The 16,857-nt window shown below is 39.6% G+C and overlaps 1 protein-coding gene across 3 annotated transcripts in view; it reads right to left on the reverse strand.

Moving 5' to 3' along the window:
• The window catches only part of lhfpl4a (LHFPL tetraspan subfamily member 4a), a 35,383-nt gene extending 22,820 nt beyond the window's left edge, over positions 1-12,563 (reverse strand). For all 3 annotated transcript variants that reach the window (XM_085272855.1, XM_085272854.1, XM_085272853.1), the window contains exon 1: positions 12,158-12,563. In XM_085272855.1, coding sequence (XP_085128981.1) covers positions 12,158-12,563 — 406 coding nt within the window. The remainder of the gene's footprint in view (positions 1-12,157) is intronic.
• Between the last annotated feature and the right edge of the window lie 4,294 nt (positions 12,564-16,857).

Raw genomic sequence — 16,857 nt, forward strand, 5'->3', positions numbered from 1 at the left:
TATTAATACAATGTATAGCTTGGGACTTTTTCCAGTGATCACTAAGCCCAGCAGGATTACAGCACAGTCGGCAACCCTAATAGACAATATATTTACTAATGAAATAGAAAATAGAACCATAAGTGGTCTCCTAATTAATGACATCAGTGATCATCTACCTGTTTTTATAGTGTATAACAGCAATTACAGGAAGGTTAAACAGCAAAACACAATAAAATACAAACGAGTGAGAACAGAAGAGTCAATAAACGCATTCAAAAGTGATTTACTCAAGCAAGAATGGGAGATGCTGTATAAGGAAAAAAATATTGATAAAGCTTATGAGATTTTTTTAGGAAAATTTAAACTGTTATATAATAGTCATTGCCCAGTAAAGAAATATAGAAAAAAACAAAAATATGCAGAGTGCCCATGGATTACAAAAGGATTGCAAAATGCATGTAAGAAGAAAAATACCTTATACAGAGAATTTATAATGAACAGAAGCACAGAAGCTGAAAATAAATACAAGAAATATAAAAATAAATTAACGAGTATTTTAAGGTCATGTAAAAAGGAATACTATGAAAAATTACTGATTATGAATAAAAATAATATTAAAGGGATCTGGAAAACATTAAATACCATCATCAAAAAGGGCTCGGGGCAGGCAGACTATCCTTCGTATTTCGCAAATAATGATAGAAATATTACTAATATGAGAGATGTGGTAAATGAGTTCAATAAATTCTTTGTAAGTGTTGGGCCAGACTTGGCTGAAACAATTCCTGATATAACAGATTCTGTAGAGAAAGAAACTAGACTCATTGACCGCAATCCTCATTCAATGTTCTTAACGGTGGTGGAAGAAATGGAAATCATTGATATTGTTGGGAAATCACAAACAAAAAACTCTACAGACTCTGACGACATTGATATGGAAATCGTTAAGAGAGTGATAGAGGGCATTTCCAAACCCTTAACACACATTTGCAATTTGTCCTTACAAACTGGTGCATTCCCAAAACAAATGAAAACAGCTAAAGTAACACCACTGTTTAAAAATGGTGACAGACACCAATTCACAAATTATAGGCCTGTCTCTCTACTTTCTCAATTTTCAAAAATACTGGAAAAAGTCTTTAGTAATAGACTTGACAAATTTATAGATAAACACAAAATAATAACGGATAGTCAGTATGGTTTCAGATCAAATAGATCAACATCATTGGCATTAATGGAACTGATCGAAAATATCACCAACAATATAGATAAAAGACAATGTATAGTTAGTGTATTCATTGACCTAAAAAAAGCTTTTGACACAATTAATCATGACATATTAGTTGATAAACTGGAGTACTACGGCATTAGAGGAGTGGTGTTAGAATGGGTAAAGAGTTATTTGAGAGACAGGCAGCAATTTGTGAAAATTGGGGAATATCAATCAGAGTGTATGGACATTGTTTGTGGAGTTCCGCAGGGGTCAGTATTGGGACCAAAGCTGTTTATCCTCTATATCAATGATATATGCAGAACATCAGATATACTACAGTTTATTCTATTTGCAGATGATACAAATATTTTTTGTGCTGGAGAGAATTTACAGCAGCTTTTGGAAATTGTCACACAAGAAATGATTAAACTGAAAACATGGTTTGATAGAAATAAGCTATCATTAAATTTGGAAAAAACTACATTTATGTTATTCGGAAATTGTAAAAAAGATGCAGGAGCAAAATTATTAGTAAACAATGTTGAAATAGAGCAAGTTTCGGATACAAAATTTCTGGGTGTGATAATAGATAACAAAATCTGCTGGAAACCTCACATAAAGCATATACAAGCCAAACTGTCAAGAAGCATCTCCGTACTAAGTAAAGTTAAATATTTTTTGCCTTCCAAATCACTCCGGGTACTTTATTGTTCACTTATATTGCCATATTTGGAATACTGTGTGGAAATTTGGGGAAACACATATAAAACTGCACTTCAACCAATATGTAAAATTAAAAAAAAAGCAATCAGGATGATTAATAAAGCAGGATTTAGAGACCATACTAACATCATGTTTTTGAAATTAAAAATACTGAAGTTTATGGATCTTATAAAATATAAAACTGCAAAAATTATGTACAAGGCCAGATACAATATGTTACCAGGAAATATACAGAGGATGTTCTATGACAGAGAAGGAGACTATGAATTGAGGGGGAAATTGAATCTAAGGATTCTTAAAGCACGGTCAAAGGTTAAAACCTTTTGTGTCACTATTTATGGGGTAAAACTGTGGAATAGTTTTACTATAGATCTACAGCAATGCTCAGGAATTAGTAAGTTCATGAAAATACTTCGAAAACTGATTTTGGAAGAATATGATACCGATAAAGATGATCACCCATTGTATGTATAAAAATATCAAATTATATCCAAATTATATCAGTCACGGTAGCCAAGTTTATATAGGTTCTCCTCGTGTATCGTGTGGAGTATGTGATGATGGGAATTAGGTGAATTATGTGGGATCAATAAGATGTTGAGCAGGGGTAGGAATTAATAAGTATGTTCATACTTCTTCCTACTCCTTTTCAGACCAAACATTGTTACATTATGTCAGACGATTTTGTTTTATTTCATTATATATTTTTTGTTTATCTGAACACATACGTGTGTGTGTGTGTGTATATCTACATATATATTCGTATCTGTAAATGAAAATATATGTAGTGTGTAAATATTGTTTTTTGTTTTATATGTCTGAAACAAATAAAGATACAATACAATACAATACAATTGGGCTTCTTTGGGACCAGTGGAACAAGAGAAATGCCTTCCTTATGTATTTTTTTTAAATAAAGAAAGTAAAATCACACTGATGTTATTTAATATGTGCTACATTCTAAAATAAAATCAGTTTTATAAGTCAGGAATATGACTTATAAATATTCCTGAGATGAGCTCCCTCTACAACAGAAAAACAGTATTTGGGTTCAGGTTGAGCAAGGCTGTTCCAGCCGGTCCAATAGCCACAGCGCTGTTGAATTTCTCAAGTAGAACAAGATCCACCAGATGGGGCACATGGTGATGGGACACCAGGTGCCAAGAAGGCTGGGTACTCTGAACTTTCATTCAGTGTGTAAGTAAAGTTTGACACACCCATTCTCTAACCTGGAGGTACAGGGAAGCAACCCTTTCATCGACTGTCTTCTCGCCCTGTAGTACTAACAGTAACCTCTCCTATGATAAGTGGACATCAACTCAGTCCACTCTGTAAATCTAGTATCTTACAGCTTTTGTTGTAGCTTTGAACCTCTGGTGCCTTGGATACTGGAGTTTAAATGTTTACAAAGACAGAGCCACAATTAAATTTGAACTTTGTGGCGCTTTAGCCTGAAGAAACTTTCTGCTCAACCCAATGAAATGCTGTGTTTTTGTATGTAAAAAAAAGTACCTTGCTACCTGATGTAATAAGTTGGCATCCCATTCATTTAAATACACCATATATAACTATCATTTGTTTGTTTGAACAGTGTCAGAATAGCAAGTGTCTTAAAATAGCCTCTTGCATTTGTATCCATCTTTACGTAATATTTGGTGAGTTCAGTGTACTGTGTGTGCAGGCAGAGTAGAGCAGCTCACTCGCATATCGTTGTTTCCTGGAGCAAAGACCAGATTAGGATCAGCAGTCAGTCTCTCAGGTTGCTTCAGAAAACAAACAGTGAGGACTCAGTAAAGTAAAATTTCTCATGCAATTTCAAACAAGATTTTGCATCATATGTTTTTGGTTCTTTTGCACTTGCAACTTAGTTGGCTTCAGTAACCATACAAGCTATTTATGGACATTGAGGCTGTATCATTTTGTTTGACTAGAATGTCTTTGCTGTTATCACAAGATAATCGTGCAAAATATTTGAATTTATCAAGAAATTTTAAAGATAAAGACCTACTTTATTGCCCCAGGAGGAAATCTGTCTTGTGCAAACACAGATCAAACACACGCAACAATACTCCACGGTCTCTAGTCCATTCATCTATTTTCTTCCGCTTATTTGGAGCTGGGTTGCAGCTGAACAGAAGCATAGGTCTCCCTCTCCCCCTCCTCTAGCTTATCTCCAACGAGGAGAAAGCTTCTCCAAAGGCTTCTCACTTTGAGTTAGTATGATGAGTTGGAGCGTTTGCAGCTTGGAGTAGAGCCACTACTCGTCCACATCCTCCACATCCTCGCTGGGGTTGATAAAGGTTTTCTTTTTAATTATGGGCACAATCAAACCTAGAAACAAATCATTACTAACTAGGCCAAGTTCTGCTAAGAAGGTAGCGCCCAAATCAATAACAACTATCTAGAAAGAGAGATTATTTAGTAATCTGTTCTTTGCATTTTGTCAAAGTAGACTAATTAGAAGCAAACAACTACAGAAAGCTGCAGGCATGGTAACATGATATTTTAGTCTTATCACGTGCTTGCTAGTTGGTGGATTGGGATGAGAAACAGAAAGAAAGTAGTTTTACATGTTAAAAAAAATACTACTACTACTACTAATAATAATAATAACTATTTATAAAGCACTTTCAAACAAAGTGCTGAATGGCTATTTGAAGATAGAAAAGATGAATGAATAAAAACAATAAAAACTGATGAAACAAAAAGGAATAGCAATAACAACTAGTTAAAACTTTAGGCATAGAATTAAGACACATAGGACAGGGTGAACAAGTAGGTCTTTAACTTAGGTTTAAAACCCTCCAAAGATGGGGCATGAAAAGAAAAAGCATGCTGCGCAGTAGTCTTTCTTTCTGGCTTTAGGACGTTTTAGAAGGCCAGAGTCCTGAGATCGGAGAGCACGGGATGGAACACAGAGGTGCAAAACCTCTGTGTTCCATCCTGTGCTCTCCGATCTCAGGACAGAGAGATACGAAGGTGCCAAATCATTTAAAGCCTTGTAGGTGAGCAGCAGGACCTTAAAATCTGCTTGAATCTGACAAGGTAGCCAATGAAGAGAGTTCAGTACTGGGGTAATGTGCTCAAATTTCTTAGTTTTGGTTAAAATGCGAGCAGCTGGATTTTGCACTATCTGTAAACCTCTAAAACTTTTCTGTGGTTAACTCAGAAAGAAGAGCGTTACAATAATCAATGCGTGAAGAGACAAATGCATGGACAAGAACCTCTGCAGCTCGTCTGATTTTAGCTATGTTCCTGAGGAGATAAAAGGCAGTCCTTCATGACTTCAAGGAGAGCACTGCATCAAACCACACATCCCTGCAATTTATGACATAGTCATCAATTTTCATGGAGAAATTTTGGGACAAGTACTGAAATTTTTTTGGTCCAATGTCTTATCAGCATTAAGAAGCAGTAAAATTATCAGATAGCCAGCCTCTAACTGCAGATAGACAAGCTTCTAATTTAGACACGTCAGCACAGTTTTCTATGGTTAAAGGAACATATAGCTGCAGGTCATTGTAAGAGTGAAAGGTTACATTAAAAGAACGTAGAAGAGGCAGCAGATAGAGAGAAAACAGCAATGGGCCAAGTACAGAGCCCTGAGGGACCCCATGCCTCACAGCACAGGTCTCAGAGAGATCATTTTTAAAACTAACAGTCTGAGATCTCCCAGACAGGTGTGATCTCAGCCATGATAAAACATTTCCCGTCACTCTGTTAAAATGTTCTAGCCTAGCCAATAAAATACAGTGATCCACAGTGTCAATCGCAGCAGTAATAAAACTAAGGTGCGATCATTGTCTGCATTTACCAACAGATCATTTACAACGTTGATTAAAGCTGTTTCTGTGGTGTTGTTGGGTCTCAAAGCAGGCTGAAATGGCTCAAACAGATTGTTTGTTGACAGATGGTCGGTGAGCTGCTTAAAAATAACTTTTTCAAAGACCTTAGACAAAAAAGATAGATGTGAGATAGGTCTATAGTTTGCAACTTTGTCAACATCCAGTCCAGGCTTTTTTAATATCAGTACTAACACAGCTGATTTCAAACAGGAAGGGAAAACTCAGGGATGTTTCTGCGGTTCACCTCAGTAACCACAGAGAGGGTGTGATTATTGCTTACAAAATGTTTTTACTGGACAAATACATGCAGTTCAGAGTTTCCTGCTCCCATGGCCAGTATAATAAAAAACAAACAAAAAAAAAAACAACTCCTTCCAGCCTCGCACCTACTAAATACATGGGGAGAGACTAATTAGCAAATCCATGCCAAGTGTGCACTCTCCCCAACGGACACCACAACCTTCTTGCCCAACCGCTCCCTCCTAACACCAAGCCACAAACCATACCCCCTCATCCCTACATTTGTAGCACAAATGCAATTTCTTTCTTTTTTAATAGTCCAAAGAGTCCTTCATGACCGCATCTGTCGGCCTATGTATCATCAATAGGGGGCTCATCTCAAGCCACACTTCATCACTGTCTTGCTGTCCTCATGTATGTATTCATCTTTTTCAGATTGTACCATCTGCATAAGACATGGTCAGAGAAAATGACGTATTACTGTAATCACATTGTATTTATCTGTAACCATAATGTAACATGATGGATATTTATTATTTGGGTTACATAACTGCTTTAGTTTGCTGGTGTGTGGGAGTAAAAATATAACCAAAATTGCCACAATTAATAATTTGTCATTAGTGGGAGCACTATGGGCAGCAGACAGGACTTTAACAGTGTTAAACTGTGAAAAAAGGAATAATATAATGCGTCAGTCAAATATTTGTAAAGAAGACTAAAGCAGGAAACATCATCATTGTCAGTAACTGTGGTATCATAACTGAAACTGCTGCAGTAATTTTAGCTCACGCTTCCGTCTTTGACCCGTTTGATTGACTAACTGATGACTGACCGCTCCATTGCTCCAATAGCAAACGAGTTCCACAGACCAGTGTTTAATATCTTGTCCTTCGTAGGCCAACTATAGCTACACCCCACAATCACCACACAGATACTGATCAAGATGCCAGCATTCAAGTTGTGACCATTAGCACTTAATGTTAAAATGCAGTGATAACTCATTTTTTATTGTGATAATACAGGAATTTATCATGTGTCTTCTAAAAAAGGTACTCAGCATTTTCACCAACACTAATGCACTCAGCACCAAGAGAGCTGAGTGCATTAAATGGTCTGTATTTGTATAGCGCTTTACTTGGTCCTAAGGACCCCAAAGCTCTTTACACTACACACAATCATCCACCCATTCACACACTGGTGATGGCAGCTACATTGTAGCCACAGCCACCCTGGGGCGCACTGAGAGGCGAGGCTGCCGGACACTGGCGCCACCGGGCCCTCTGACCACCACCAGTAGGCAACGGGTGAAGTGTCTCGCTCAAGGACACAACGACCGAGACTGTCGGAGCCGGGGCTCGAACGGGGCAACCTTCCGATTACAAGGCGAACTGCCAACTCTTGAGCCACGATCGCCCCATTAGTGCACTTACACATTTTCACTGGCTTCCAGTCAGTCCTAGAGCAGTTTTTGAGTGCTGCTGTTAGTTTATGAATAACTTAATGGCTCAGGGCCAAAATATATTTATGATGTACATAAATAACAGTCAATTAGCCCTCAAGGAAGCAGTCCGATGGTAATGCTTCCAGGAAACGGCATTTTTCTGAATATACAGGAACTTCTTTTGTGATCTAGAACGCTCTTTTACCATTTGTAGATTGTAGTAAAACTCTCTGAATACATACAGGACCAAAGCAACTCCTGTTTTACCTACTGATGGAAAGATTGTCATGGTCCAATGTCCTAGAGTCAGAGTTTTGAAGTTTATATTCTTTTTACTGGATGTTCAATTTGGTTCCTACCTTGTTTGTTGTGTATATTTCATATTCCTTTGTATCTTGTGGCTTTAAGTTCTTCGTTATGTACATTTGTATTCCAGTTAAGGCCTCCACCCTTGTGTCTTTAAGTTTAAATGCATTAGAGTCTTGTCACTGTGTGGAGTAAAATTAGTTTCAGCTGTTTCTTGTTATCCCGGTGTTTCCCTTATTGGACCTTTACATTGATAGTTTTTTCATCACCCTAAAACAAATGATTTGCTTTCAATCTGGCTCTTTGCCTTTGGGTCCTCGCACTTGCTACACCCGACAACTTATGACAGGTCTCCCCATCTCCTCTTTGTTGGTGTGGTCTTTTTGTGCTGTGAAGCATTTTGAGCAGGACCAGCCTCTCTGGGCTGCCACAGCTCTGCACTGTCCACAGCCAACTAAAGCCCTATTGCAGAGCTGCACCGCAGAGCTAATTAAACCATTATCTGCACGCTGCCCCAGAGTCTTCGGCTCAACTCCAGTCCCATCAGGATATCACAGACACAGGAATATGCCCTTCATTTTCTGAAAGCAAGAGGAAAGAAACTTCTTCCACTAATAAAGGTTAGAGGAGATGGAACAAACAACGATGAGTTTGAATGCTTTGTAAAATGCAAATAAATAAAATGCAATGAATTTATATTTTGGTCATACTAAAACATGGAGAATATATGTCAAAAAAGATAAAATGCAATAGATTTTTTTTTTTAATTTGATGGAAGCAACAGGTCTCAAAAAAAGTGTTTTATTTTTTACTTCATCAGCCACAAACTTGTTTTCACTTAGTGAAAAGTTTGAATTTCAGGCAGGCCAGTTCAGCATTGTCTTGCTGAAATATGAAGGCCTTGTGTGGCTCGAAAACCTCTATATACAAATTATATAAAATTCAAATTTGTCTGACTACAGTCGTTTTCCTACTTTTCCTCCGTTTATTTTAAACACTGTGGGCCGGAGGCGATGGTAGCATTCCTGGATGTTTTGTTCACGTATGGCTTCTTCTTGCATGATAGAGCTTTAACCTGCATTTGTGGATGAAATGGTGAGCTGTGTTCACATACAATTGTCAGAATCATGCCTGTTGTTTACAATTTCATACTGAACATTATTCTCAAATTGTACCACAATTTGTTTATGCATTTCTCTTTTTTTGCAGAACCTTTGCTCGTGTACTTGTGAGAAACACTGCCTCTCTAAAATGCTTTTTAAATAAAACAATTATCTGCAATATCTTCCTCCAGCTGTACCCGTTTTACACACTTTTGTTGTCCCGTCCCAAGTTTTTTGAGACCTTTTGCTACCATTAAATTCAAAACAAGGTAATGTTTTTCTTAAAATGATAAAATAATTAACTTATTAAATAGAAGACCTTCTGTGTCAGGAAAAAAATTGGGGTTTATGACTTGATTATTTGCAAATCACTGCATTCTGTTGTTATTTTACTAAATATCCCAGTGTAACATCCAGCTCTTGTAGTAATGACACATTTAGTCAGATTGGGGTACTGGTGATGATTTGGGTTCCCTGGTGTGATGTTGTCCCCGTTTTCTTTGTGGTTAACTTTAAGGAATTAATGAAGAAAAGCAATGTGCCGAAGTCCATGTAAGTCAAAAGAGAAAATGAGGTCAGACTAAGTCATTAACTTAAAGAAAAGTCGTAATAAATTAAAAAGAAGAATAAACCAAACTCACCTTATCTGCCGCTCCATGAGTGAGAGTGTGCAGTCCTTATGTAATGTGTGCCAACTTGGCACAAGGAGCAAAGAAACTTAGGAACCAATCAGCAATGAAAAAAAGATGAGGAAATGAGGTGGTGAAGTGTGGGTGGGGGCTACAAGGCAACAGGGCTGACTGCTGCATCAACACAAATACAGTGACTATTGACAAAGATGAGTATGTCCTTTACCACGGTGGACCTTTAGTATATGTTGCAGTTAATAAGTTATCATGAGCAGGATATATCATTTCTTATGGCTAAGCAAGCTCTTCAAAGTCACACTGTTTAAACGGCACCAACAGAAATGTCTTTGAAGCTGTGTGAATATTTCGTTTCCAAGAAGAAACTGTTTCCATAGTTTTATCCTGCTTTTTTGTGGATCCAGGTAGTGCTGGAAAACAGTCTATGCTTACAAAAGGTCCCAAGTCCATTGCAATATGTAGCCCTGGCTCCAGCTCCCAAATAGGATGAATAACTGAGCCAGCAATATCTCCTCCCAGTTAATGTCAGTGCTTCCAGACCAATTCACAAACATACTCTTCCCCAAACACACACACCACACTAGACTCCATGTTTTCATAAAAAACACACACATGCATAGAAATTCAGACTTTTAAAAACTAAGGTGAGGAGTTCTGAAATAATGATGCAATCATGCAACAAGAGTATCAACAAAAGCCAAACCTTCAACACAACTATCACCGCTATCAACACTCACTGAATTTTTAAACCCATTTGAGAGCAGTTTCAGGTGCATCACGTCTAGTTAGTGTTTTTTTTATGATTAGGAATCTTCTAGGGCAGGCCTGCCCAATCCCGGTCCTCGAGAGCTACCGTCCTGCAGCTTTTAGATGCATCCCTACTCCAACACAGCTGAATCAAATGGTTTGATTACCTCTTCAGCATGCCATCATGTTTGGCAAAGGCCTGATAACAAGCCATTCATTTGATTCAGGTGTGTGGGAACAAGGATGCATCTAAAAGCTGCAGGACGGTAGCTCTCGAGGACCGGGATTGGGCAGGCCTGTTCTAGGGGATTCTTGATGTTACTGAGCATGTGGGACACACTTGTAGACGCCACCTGAAGTGACACAATCTGTTCAACAATCTGTGATGGGAGAGCCTTTTAAAGCTCACACAAAGAGTTGTAACCGAGATAGCAAACACCTCTGGGTCTAATCTGGCTCCTTTTGGAAGTTGACACTTGGTTATAGTTTAGTGAATGTTGAATGGGCCAAGTATGGCTAAATAGTCATGAGCAAGGCTCAAGAGAGATTATTGTTGTCTGGGCCACATTTGGCTAAAATGCCACAACACACCCAGCATCTGGTGGGCATGAGAGGAAGTCAATCAGCCAACGTCAATGGCCAAAGCCAAATGTGGCCCATAACAAACTGCAGATCAAATTTAGGCCAGACTTGGTATCAAGTGTTTCACATACAGCAATGCTGTGACTCAACAAAGCACCACTCCAAGCCAGATCATAGGCTGTATATAAATGTCATACTTTCCATTTGGAGCCTCAGCGCTCGAGTATTGGCCACTATCATGTTTTTTTGTTTGGGACCAGAATTGAACATATTTGGATGAAGGAGTGGGGTTCTAACTTTATCATATAAAGCTAGGATCTTTAAACAGCTGATACTTCTAGAATTTTATTCACAAAACCTGAAGCACAAACTTCTAGGATGATCTGAACCACACACCATTAATTAATTAATTAATTAATTAATAAAGCATATATCAATCAGAGCAGCCATGACCTTAACTCCAGTATTTAAATAGTTGAAAATTATTAGGAAATTAGGAAAGTGAATATTATCCATCGAGTCCTAAACTGTGCTTTTAAAACCAGGCTGTAAAAATGCTTTTTAAAGCATTTTTAAAAATAGGAGTCAATACGCACTCAATCGCTTTTGGAGGCAGCTTCAAGTGCCAATTAGAAGAACTGTAGTTTTTGGCTCTCTGTTTCATTTTCCAATCCTGGAGGTCACAGAAAAAAAATGATCAGCCACTGACAAAACTGAAAAGCTTCATCAGCTTAATGTGAAGAAGAAAAAACACTTTGCACTGCACTCAGCACTGATGGGAAAGACTCCGTGTAACCCTCTCAAGTCAGCTGTATGTTTGTTCTGGTTTTGTATATATATATGAATGAATGAATGAATGTAGTGAAGATATATTATTGAAATGCATGATTTGTAGATCACACATAATGTTGGCTAATCTTGTAGATATAACCAACATAGAAGCTGTGATCTTTGATTCAATGCTGCTGAAGGCATTTCATTATCATAATTCCATATAATTACACTGACACATTATTTTAACGAGCCTTATGTAAAACAGGATGATAGGGTTCTTGAGGAAAGACCCAATAATAGCCAAAGGCTAAGATGAAGAAATTATTTTAACTCTGAAGGGATGATCTCTATTCTATGTGACCTCCTCCAAGCGTTCATTCTGCTGCACTCATTCTGTTGAGGACCTGGTGACACTTTTTGACAACGACACAAAGGGTGGGTAACACAGGAGGACCCCGTTCTCCTCAAGCTGCCCCTACCCCACGCCAAAAAGCCTGGGAAGACTCAAATTCCCCCTCTACCTCAAAACACACCAAAGTGTCTTCCATCCATACCGCATAGCAGCTGCATCCAGGCGCAGATCTTGTAGACCGTGGCAGTGTTGCAGAAGAAGAAGAGGGCGAAGCAGCCGATGCAGGTGATGATGAGCACCATGGACATCAGCACGAAGAATGAGGCCGCCTTAAAGGCTCCTGACGGGATGGAGCCGAATTCGTAGAAGCTGCCCTGGCACGAGAATTCCCGGTTGGAGTTCCCGTTACCCACGCAGTAGTGGAACAAACCGAAGTAGCCGGCTTGAGGTGTGTTGACGCTGTCGCCAATCCAATAAGGCTGGAAGAACACCACCACGTTAATGATGGCCAAGCAGATGGTGAATATGGCCCACAGGACCCCGATGGCCCTGGAGTTGCGCATATAGTTGTCATGGTAGATTTTGGAGGCTTCTTGCGAAGGCAGCATTTTTCTTTCCCACCCCCCAAACCCTCCTCACCCACCGTACACAACAGCGCGCCAACCTGCTATTTCTTCTTTTCTCGAACTAACTTCTTAATCCGCAAGTACAAAGGATGAAAATAAATGTCTATTCTATTGAAAATCTCGGGAACAATTGTGCCCGCATACAGTGGCTGTTCCCTTCTGCATCCAGATCCTGCTTTTTTCCTTTCTTTTTTGTTTTAGTCTCACATCCACACGCCCCACTCCTCCTTCCGTTTTCCTTAGCTCTGATCAGTCACTCAGTCAGCGGTGAAACGTGATTCGGCTAACGGGAAAAGGCTCCCCTCTTCTCCGCTTTTCTCAGTGTGTAGAGAGCGGACGGCCGAGCTCACAGAGCGAAACGCTTCGGCCACGGATGCGCATCATTTCAGCGCTTCTCGGGCTTCTCGTATCCGCTCTGCTGCGCATCCAGACCAGGATGTTCGAGCAAAAATAACACAATTAAACTAAAACAAAAACGCTTCAAAACGATGCGTGACAGCAGTAACTTTCACCGAGCTGATGAGGAAGCTTTCTGAACATCAGCAGAGATCCAGAAGAAATACAGAAAGACACTCGTGCAGCTTCTGACATGCTGCACGAAGAAAACTCGCCAGAACACAAAGAAACCCTTACACCCCAAGTGTACGCTGATGGACAAATCAGTGCTCCAACACCGCTGCACACACTGACAACCTCATGACTGTGGTTTTGGATATTCACTTCCTCTCCTCGCTCCCTTGTCTCTCTGCTCTCTCTCTCTCTACAGCCAAAAGCACACACGCATCACTAATCAAATAAGTGCTGACATTAATAAAGGGCACAAGATGTAAACATTTCTTACAGCGAAGAAAGACATTTGCAGCTCTCTGCTGTAACCAGCTCTGCCCAGGAACTTTCCTACAAACAAAGCTAGATTGCCAACCCAGCGGATCGAGGCTCCCGAGAGTGTGATGTTTCTCGTGGTTTCATTCAAAATATCTGAAAATTAACTCCTATATCAATTAACAGAAAATGAAGATCTCCATTAATGTTCAAGACCCGTTTAATCTATTGAAGAAGACTTCCCCTCCTGATAGAAGCAAAAGCAGTCATTTTAAACATGACCACTTATTTTGATAGTTCAAAGGACACATCTAAGCTACCTAAACTGGGTTTAAGGTTTTAATGTTCTTTCCCAGTTTTATCTACTGCACCTACTAGAGGAATGAAATGTAGCCAATATAAAGGTAGTCATCGGTTGTATTTTGGTAGTGGCCATAATAACAGAGCTGGTAGTTTTCATCTTGTGTGTGAGTGATCATTGCAGATCATGGTCCCTGTGGGAACTACTCCAGTACTTATACAGAGATATGACAGCTGTGCGAAATACAGTCACCAAATTTAACAGGTTCATATTTGAACTCAAACTTACGGCTGGCTTAAAAAGGGACTAGTGTGAGTGTCCAAGCTGATAGAACAGAGACAAATAGGCATTTCAAAAAAAGTTTATTGGTTTTCCAATGAAATAAATAAATAAATAAATATAATTTTAGACCCATGAAACTATTTAGCTAAAAATATGACCAAGAGCCATTTAAAATACATTTAAGTCAGGTGCAGGAAAAATAGAGGGTGATCAGGCCCTTAAGATGCAAAGAAGATAAAGTAAGACATGTGTCGCGCCTGGCGTAGCAGACGTGTGGAATGGAGATAAAGACCCAAGATGCGGACTGCTAAGTAGTGAGTGAGCTTTATTAACAAAAGGTGAAATACAGCACAACAGGAAGGGGGGGCGAGGAACAGAACAGAAAATACTCTAAACTGGGAAAACTAAAACTTAACAAAGCCAGAACACGAACGAGGGTACCTTGCAGGGAGAATCACCAGGAAGCCGGAGGCACAAACAAAGAATAACGGAGGGGAATAACGCAGACGAACCAGCAACTATACTAAGACAGAAGACATGACTAAAATACACTCAGAGAACACAGGGAGATTACACACAGGTGGGGAACACAGCTGGGAGTGATTAACGTGACGAGACAAGGGAGGCAAACTGAAAACACTCACATAAGACGCAGACCTTCACAATAAAACAGGAAACACATACTCGCAATGACACAACACACAGACTTCACACAGACTGGGGAACACAGAACATAGGAACATAAAACGTGAACAGAGAATGTACAAGAACCCCAAAATAACCAAAACCACAGAATAATAATAACATAAACACAGAGTCGCAGACTCCGGATCCTGACAACATGACTGTTCAAACTAGCTATCCAAGATGCAACAGAGTGGTAAAAACAAATAACTGAATTGCAAAATACAAAATTTACCAACACTGTTACCAAATGTCTTGATGCATGCTCAATCATGGAAATCCCAAAAGTTTTTTTTGTTCATCTGGGAGAAACGTTTCGTCACTCATCCAAGTGAGTGATGTGAGTGACCGTTGACCACTGATCATTGATCAATGGTCTTTGATCAATGGCCATGAGTACCATTCACAGAGAGTTGGGGAATGGCTGCAATCACAGCATTGTAAGATGGTGAAAGATATACTCTTAGGCCCCCTTCTCAATTCAGAGATGGTCTTTCCCTTTTCTTGATTCCCCGCCAGCGTTCCTCCCTCTCCAGGATGTGTACGTCCTCATTATTGAAAGACTGTCCACTGGCCTGTAGGTGTGAATAGACATCTAAACGCTACGTCCAGATGAACAGAATCAGCTTTTTGGGAGTGTTACCAAATGGATGTTTGTGGATTCCACCACTGACGCAAAGGTTATGTGGGCATTAATGACCGTCAGAGTTAACTTTCAGCTTGGAGGAGACAGTGATCACAACTGAGTGTTTCAAGGTTTATTTACAAGTGGTAAGAAAAAGAGAGAAGGGCACTACAGGTGAACTCAGGTGGTGTTTGTAGAGAAGGGGCAACTGTTAGACGTGGCTGGACTGATTCAGAGAATTGCAACAGCTGAGAGAGTTGGCAAACTGTGTTCTTACTTGTGGTGCAGATGAACAGAGCTTGAGAGAGGTGCCGGTGGGCAGGTAGAGATCTGAGGTGAGTGGCTGGGAATCAATGGAGAGCAGGCAGGGGCGTTATGTGGCAGGTAGAGCCTTGAATCCACAGGGAGTGTTGGACTGTGAGAGTGATGAAAGTGTATTTCTAGTTGTGAACTCTTGAATCCTTAAGGGAACACAGGTTGATTTTCTAAAGGGTGGGAATCAGACTTCAGGCAAGGAACTGGGAGACTGGGTTACAAGAGAAAGCACAAAAAAACTAACTCTAGACTTGAGAGAGCCAAGTTACCACCACTGTGGACAAACCAACTGTGAGAGAATGGAAGATATACAGCCACAATGTATATATGTACACAGCATGTGTGAAAGTCAAGCCCAGAAAGTGCAGCTTGTACCAAGGGTGGAACATGGACCTGCCCAGCTCTCCACCTTAAAGAATAGAGAAAACACAGATGAACTCAACACCTGGCCAGATGCTGATAGACTGGGAAAAACTGGTATTAATGGTATAACTTAAATTTCTTCATAATATGACTTTAGATAATAAGGTTTGACTAGTTTATTAATTTTATTAAGCAGAACATTAAATAGAGCATAAGGAAAACTGTTGATTAAAACATGGCTCATGCAGTGTATGAAAGTGGGCCGATTACATTTGCCTTCATATCTGCACATCAAGTGGTCATTGCCTGTCTGGCTAAAACTGACTGCTGGATTTGACTTTTACAATCTTCCACATAGATTAATGTCACCACAGTATCATGTCCCCTGAAGAACAAAGCAGTTCTAAGACTAAAGAGACAGATCATGCCAACGTAACTGCCATGAGGATTCAGGTATAAGATAAACTACACAGACTGTGTCAGCTCAGCTGGGTTCAATTCTTAATTCCAGGAATGTCTTTTGAAGTGCATTCTTCATGCTGTCTGTTGCAAGAACTGCTGTTCAGAAACGGGTGCATTCAGTCATGCTCTGAAAAGGCACCCCAACGTCACCCCGTGAAGTATAAATGCCCTGTCCTACTCTGCATACTGTCTGTGTGCAAAAGAACTTGTATACAACGTTTAGTTCCACCACAGGAAACTGTGAAGTCTAAACAATGTCACTTAAATTATGTTCTTTTAGTCAGTGTCATTTGGGTAGAAACAACCTCTGACCATGGTAGGCTAGTGCTTCTTATCTCTGCTGCAGGCTACAAACTCCAAGATACATAAGTCACTATCAGCACAACAAATCCTACTTAATCAATGGAGGATGAGAAACAATC

The sequence above is a fragment of the Mchenga conophoros genome, linkage group LG5 (genome assembly GCF_057382185.1).
Source record: "Mchenga conophoros isolate Kocher_MC1m ecotype Shallow Benthic linkage group LG5, M_conophoros_male_GT1.1, whole genome shotgun sequence".
NCBI classification, from domain to species: domain Eukaryota; kingdom Metazoa; phylum Chordata; class Actinopteri; order Cichliformes; family Cichlidae; genus Mchenga; species Mchenga conophoros.